This window comes from Benincasa hispida, chromosome 1 (assembly GCF_009727055.1).
Source record: "Benincasa hispida cultivar B227 chromosome 1, ASM972705v1, whole genome shotgun sequence".
Classification (NCBI taxonomy): domain Eukaryota; kingdom Viridiplantae; phylum Streptophyta; class Magnoliopsida; order Cucurbitales; family Cucurbitaceae; genus Benincasa; species Benincasa hispida.
In genome coordinates this window covers 36,362,474-36,369,196 of record NC_052349.1, presented here as the reverse complement: position 1 = coordinate 36,369,196, position 6,723 = coordinate 36,362,474, and the positions used below count along the sequence as shown (strand labels likewise).

General features: G+C 34.4%; 1 protein-coding gene across 2 annotated transcripts; it reads right to left on the bottom strand.

Moving 5' to 3' along the window:
- Positions 1-1,627: 1,627 nt before the first annotated feature.
- LOC120082871 (organic cation/carnitine transporter 7) lies at positions 1,628-6,295 on the bottom strand. Of its 2 annotated transcripts, none has more exons than XM_039038234.1 (6): positions 6,151-6,295; positions 4,866-5,146; positions 4,150-4,387; positions 2,861-3,386; positions 2,566-2,768; positions 1,628-2,060 (listed from the first exon to the last, which is right to left on the bottom strand). In XM_039038234.1, the coding sequence occupies exons 1-6, from the start codon at positions 6,199-6,201 to the stop codon at positions 1,842-1,844; spliced, it is 1,518 nt and encodes a 505-aa protein (XP_038894162.1). In that variant the 5' UTR covers positions 6,202-6,295; the 3' UTR covers positions 1,628-1,841. The 2 variants fall into 2 exon arrangements, with proteins under 2 accessions (XP_038894162.1, XP_038894171.1); XM_039038243.1 differs by lacking the exon at positions 6,151-6,295 and having other exon boundaries at positions 4,866-4,983; positions 5,115-6,143.
- Between the last annotated feature and the right edge of the window lie 428 nt (positions 6,296-6,723).

The following is a 6,723-nucleotide window of genomic DNA, read 5'->3' as shown; positions in this document are numbered from 1 at the left end:
TTAACTTTATATTTTGTGTAACTTTCAATTCTTTTTCTAATTAGTGAGTTTATTGTCTAATAGGATTTTTAACTTTCGATTTTATATTTATTAAAACACTTTTTAAATGTTCAAAATCTTATGAGACAAAAGTTAAAAGCTTATGAATTTATCATGTATTACTTAAAGATTTAAAAACTTTGTAGATACAATCTTGAAAGTTCAAACACTAAACTTATAATTTAACCGATTTTAAAAGTTTAAATACGAGTTGATTAAATTTCTTCAAAATTATTTCTGTCATTACTAAGACATTGGGAATTTTTACTCCAAAAAAAGAAATGCTGAGATTTTTCATATGTGATTTTATTAGTATTTGTTTTGAAACAAACATGATAGGGAAGACGAGCCCGTGAATCATCGTTCCATACCAATGGATGAAGAGTCAGATGTGGGACTGACAATTAATATTATTTTTTTGAAGAAGAGAGGTGACTTAAGATTTCTCTCTAGGACGATAAAGACAATTGAGAATGACAACATATTGTAGCACGTGTCTAAACCACATGATTTTGATATAAAAATAAATGCTTACCTCAATTGGATTTGACCATGTTCAAAACAAATTAAAATAAACATAAGTAACATGTCCCTACCATAGATTAACAATTGGTCCACCTTCTCTCCACATGTGGCACATCAACACACACCATAAGCTACCGTTTGTCTAGTTAACTAGTATTTAGTTTTACTTTTTTCTCTCTCTCTCTCTCAAATTAAACTTATAAGTTATAAGTACTAATTTTACCAATAAATTTATTTGTTTGTTATTTGAAACATTATTGTATTAAGACTAGAAAAAGTTATTTTTAATATTTGTGTTTTTCATAAGATAGATAAAATTCCCATAAGGTAATGAGTCAATATTTTAATTATAATGTTGCTTTTGATTTACATTTTCGGCTCACTAAATACTCATCGATGTAACCTACCAAGCTACTCCTAAAATTCTAATTCTATTGTCATACCCTTTCAACCAATTCTAAGTTGATACATCAAGTTGTTAGACTACTTCTTTCCCAATTTGTTAAAACTTAGAACATCCATAATTATCATAATAATAATATAGTTTTCATTTTTAACAACATTAAATGCATGATAGAGATTTAACAAAAATATAAATTTTTTACCATGCATGAAGCCAGCATGTTGTGAAATTTCAAATGTCGCAATAAATTCAATAAAAATGACAATTTCCTCCTTTCTGGAACTAACTTACGACAAAAGAAATCACATTCTCCTAATGACATCATAATAAACTTAACAAATATAACAACAAAAATTATATGAGGGTTAACCTAGTAGTAAAAAAGATACACAGCCTTAATAAATGACTAAGAAGGTCAAGACTTCAATCCATAACCACCTACCTAAGAATTAATTTCCTACGAATTTTTTTGACATCCAAATGTTATAGGATCAAGCAAGCTATCCCGTGAGATTAATCGAGGTGTGCGGAAACTGACCCGAACACTCAAGGATATTAAAAAAAAAAATTTATAACAACAGAAATCACATTTCAACATTTGCTCATGTATATTATACATAAAACAAGTCGTGTAAGTTCGACCTCGTATCAATCTAATAGTTTAAGAATAACGACATCATATCAATCTAATAGTTTAAGAATAACGACATCATATCAATCTAATAGCTAGACCTTGAATTATGCACGTGTAAGATGAGACTAAAGGCATGATCTCTCCAACAATATCTATTAGCAACAAATAATGAATAGACGTAATAGGGGCAAGACCGAATCCAATTAGAACTATGTGATCAATGTGATTTCTAAGTTTCAGCTACATTTTTTCAGGAAGATCTTGTCCCTTGGTTTCGAATGGGAACAGCACAACACAGATCCCTGACAGAAGAAATACAATCTCAAAGAAAATAATAGCTGTTGTTTGATGGCATCCTTTAACCAGAGCTACTGCCACGAGAGGGCATGCCATTCCCCCAATTCTTCCTACAGAGCTAGCAACCCCGACACCAGTTGTTCGGATTGAGGTCGGATATATCTGTGGTTTGCATAGATTGTAAGAGTATAAATACGTTACACCACAGCAAAGAAAGAGCAGAAAAACTACATAAAAATCTCGGGACGTGAACAATGATTGCACCAAGAAACATAAACATGTATGGAGGAAATTTTTGGTTGGTAATAACATTTCGAACCAAAGTGGAATGAAGGACAGAGGAAAGATAATCTGATAAATAAGATTTTCTTATTAGAGAATGTAATTCTGTGACAATAAATCATGTCATGATAAACCACACAAGCAACTTACATGGAGAGCAAGAGAGTTTTTAGTTTGGAAGGAGAGGCATGAGATTGGAGAATGCAAGTCCAGATGAAAAAAAAGAACCAAGCATCAAGAGCAGACAACAGACCATCCTCTTAAAAAATTACATTATTATTAGGAGCATATACAATATGAACCAGCAGAGAAACAATATTTCTAGTTGTGATGCATGATGAGGCAATTGTCTCTTGGCAATGCAAAGTTTAGTGTTCCAACTTACCTCGGGAGCGTATATATAGACAACTGTGAATGTAGACGTGATACATACACGAGCTCCAAACAAAAGGGCTGTTGTTAAGCCATCAACCCGATAAAATGCTAGGGGAAATAGAAATGTGGCGCCCAGGAAGAACATTGAAGACATCGATAATTTACGCCCTAATTTGTCAACCATGACAGCTGATAACGCGAGACCAGGTAACTCTTCAAAGAAAATTTGTGGTTAGATTATCATCCATGCACCAAACCTTTGTCCCTGGCTAGAGAAAACTTTGGAACAACCAAAAGACCATTACCTGCGAAACTAGAGATAAAGACATCTCTGTAGTTGACATCTTCGTGTTCTTTTAGATGTATATCAGTAGACGTACATCTACTTGTCCCAGTCAACTCAGAGGTCAGCAACACGAGGCCATAATAAGAGAAGGCATTTCCAAAGAAAACCACCCAGAGGAGCAATGTAGATACGAGCAGTTCTCGAGAAAGAAGCTTTAACAATGGAGAGAGACCCACTATATTAGATTGTGTTCCTTGAGAAGTTTCAGCTTTAGTTTGTGTTAGTGAGAGCAAATGCACATCTTCCACCGGAATACTTTGCTCCTCAAAATCATATGAGTGACTAGAAACAAGAATGCCAGGGGGGAGACTTGTTCTATTACGTCGTGCTATTTTCTCTAAAATAATAGCTGCATCACTTGTTCTACCTTGTAAACAGAGATACCGTGGGGACTCTGGAGTAGATTGGTAGAAGATTAATAGGAGAAATGAAGGAAAAGAAGAAAACGCAAGGAGCCATCTCCAACCTAATTTTGGCATGACCATCTGCAAATACAAGGGCATAAAACATAAAGTTATTGGAAGAACCAATAAGAAAAGAAAATGATTGGAAGAACCAATAAGAAGACAAAATTGTCCGAGGTTAAACATCAAGTGAACATTTGCGTACCTTCACGTGCAATAATTAGATTTAACCCAAATTTAAAGAAACCTAATTTCCTTTCCCCTTTAGATATCTATGACATCAACCACTAATGAGTCATGACAACAGGACAGCACATAAATTATATTTTCAACCACTACTATTATATACAATACCATTTTTTTCATCGGATTATTTAACTGCTCCTGTTTGAACAACAGCAAACTAACAACCAATGAACTAACCAGTTAGCTGAAGAATAACAATTTTTAAACCATTCACAAATACTAGTGGTAAACTGGTTGGTTAGTTACAGAATAGCTACAGAATTTGTCTGATTTGCAGTAGAAAGACTACCACCACCACAGACTGTCTTCAGATAGCTACTATGAATATTATCAAAGGGAATATTAGAAATACTACATGAAATGAAAAGAGGAAAAAAAAAAACCCTCCTTGGATCTAATTGCAAGCAGTGTCAAAGTTGATCGACTCGAAATGAACCAGGGAACGAATAGAACTTCTATTGATATCTTATCTTTTCTTCTTCTTCTTCTTTTTCTTCTTCTTCTTCTTTTATTATCAGTATTATTAGTATTATTTTAATAAGAGGAAAAAGATGTAGCAAGAACATGTACTGAACTACAACAAAAGGCTAGATTATACCCATGCCAAAGAAGCTTCAAGGATTGTTCCAATGGTCCAGAATGCTGAAAAAATAACCATCCAAGTGCCTCTTTCAGGAGCAGGAATGAATTCCAAGAACCAGGATGCAAGTACAGGGCCACCTCCTAACCCAACGCCAACTAGACAGCGAAGAACTAACAAAGATGTATAATTTGGGGCAAAAGCACTTAGAAATCCGGCAACAGAAGTGATTGTTGCTGTAATGAAGAAACCTTTCCTGAATAAGAAAAGTTAAAAATGAAAAAACAAAGGAAATCTAGGATCCCCAAGACTGAAAGGAAAACAATTATAGCAGAGAAATTCAAATATATACAGTTTGGGACAAAAGAACTTGGAATCCAGCAACACATGTGATCCTTTCCATAATGAAGAAATCTACCTTGAACAAGATAAAGTTAAGAACAAAAAACAAGAGAAATAGAATAACAAGGCTGTTGTAAACATCCAATTCTATATCATAAGAACTCAATTATAAAATTCTGAATACCAAACAATCTTTTATGAGTATCAGTCAAAAGGTTGGAGAAAAAAAAATCTTGGAGTCTGAAGCATAAGAACCATTAAGATGGAAGAGGAAGCAAACGATGCAAGTAGATTGCACAAATTGCATGAACAAGAGGGAGTCACATCATCAAGCATACACATATGTGATATGTTAATGAAAGTGAAATGATATCAGAATAAAGGAGACCTGCCTTCGTCCATATTTATCAGAAACTATGCCCCATGAATAGGCCCCAACTAACATGCCAGCAAAAACCACACTGGTGATCAAAGACTCTTCATGGGGAGAAAGGCTCCACGCAGACTGAACTGCAGGTCCAACAAAGGAGAGTAACATCATTTCCATAGCTTCTGAAACCCATCCCATTCCAGCATAAGCAAGCACAAGAATTTGAAAATTCCCAAAACCCATGGATACAAGAGCTTCATCAATAGTGTACCTCGGGCTCGGACTTTCATCTCCATCCTCCACCTTACAAGACAGGAAATCCACACTAATTACAGACAAGTATCATGTAAATAATCCATGCAAGAAATTTCCACTAATCTATAGACCTCATTGTTCTTTCCTACTGATAATAGTTTAAATTGATTGACCTTTATAACACAGTTGCCAACGTCTAGTCTATGGTGTTAAAAACTAACTTTGATGATAACTTAGAACTCAAAGACTTAGATGTTCATTTGCTTTGAATAATTGAGATTAAGAAACGGTTAGAACACAACTTAAAGGCATAAAACCTTCCTGCAAACTTCTTGATGTGTATTGGTAGACTTGTCTTTATCTCCAGAAAATCAAAGTGGATATTGAATTCAATATCCAAGTCTTCTTACGGATTTTTTACACCCGTTGTTTAGGCAGTAGCTTTAAAGTAAACAATAGGAGAAAATAAACAGTGCAAGGCATGTACACCACTTCATCTTCAGCTTTCAAATTGAAACCAACAGTGTCCCGTCCATCAAAAGGAAACAAAACCTAAGTTTGAACTCAGAGACCCATACACAAAGTACGCAACATATAAAAACCATTCATTCAATTTCTCAAACCAATTATAGCAACACCAAAAGTTGACCCATGTTCAATTCCTCACTAAAACTACAGCCTACCCATAACAAGTATTCAATCAAAACTTTTTTAAAAAAAAAAAAAAAAAAGGTTTTCAAAACAAACAGCTGAGTACGAGAATCCAACATCCGATTAATTTAAGAAGACGACGAATAGAAACCCAGTTGACAAATTTGCAGGAAAGCCCCCCCTTTACAAATGCAACAAACACAATAATCCAATCCTAGCATCTATGAATCAGTATTTTGAGTTCCGTAGATTATGTTTACAATTCGGAAAAGAAAACGCAAGACGCCAAAATCATGGGAAAGGATAACAAACGACCGAAAGAAAAAAATCCATAGCTAGGCGAATTACAAATACGAGTGATTCTAAAAAATATGAAAAGATAAGAGAGAAAGAAGATGAACCTCCTGTCGTCGGTCTGGGGAAATAACAAAGGAGCGTTCCTCCATTTCCATTCCCTGAATCGATTATGGGATCTGCAGATGATGGACGTTTTATTGGAAGACTTCGACGTACAACAAAATGAACATTGGCCAAATTCCTCTTTTGTCTAATCACTCATGCTTGGACCCATCCACATAGAAAATGAAATTTTCATTATATCTCTAAAAAAAAATAAAAAAATAAAAAATAAAATTAAAATTTCATTGACTTTTTAAGGATAAATTGCATCTAGATTGAGAAAGATGAACTTTAACTAAAATGTTATTAACCAACTCACCAAAATAGCAAATGACCAAAATCTTAAATGCACTCTGGATCTCTTATAGAAAATCACTTTAGCAACTAATCAAAACTAAAATCCTAGATTTGTCAGCTTTAACTAATTTATTTCATAGTCTAATCATTAGGGTTAGCAAAAATCCCCGTTCCCTGCCCTGATCGAGGCGAATAATCCACATTTTGACCAGGGAGGGCAAATTGGGGATTATAACTGGGTCCCTGGTCAGGGATGGGGAGGGTATCCTCGCCCTATC

Coding starts and splice junctions, on each gene's coding strand:
- LOC120082871 (XM_039038234.1), bottom strand. CDS start 6,201: ATGGAAATGGAGGAACGCTCCTTTGTTATTTCCCCAGACCGACGACAG. Junction 4,388..4,865: donor TCTGATAAATATGGACGAAG/GCAGGTCTCCTT, acceptor TTTCTTATTCAG/GAAAGGTTTCTTCATTACAG. Junction 2,061..2,565: donor TCTATATATACGCTCCCGAG/GTAAGTTGGAAC, acceptor TGCAAACCACAG/ATATATCCGACCTCAATCCG.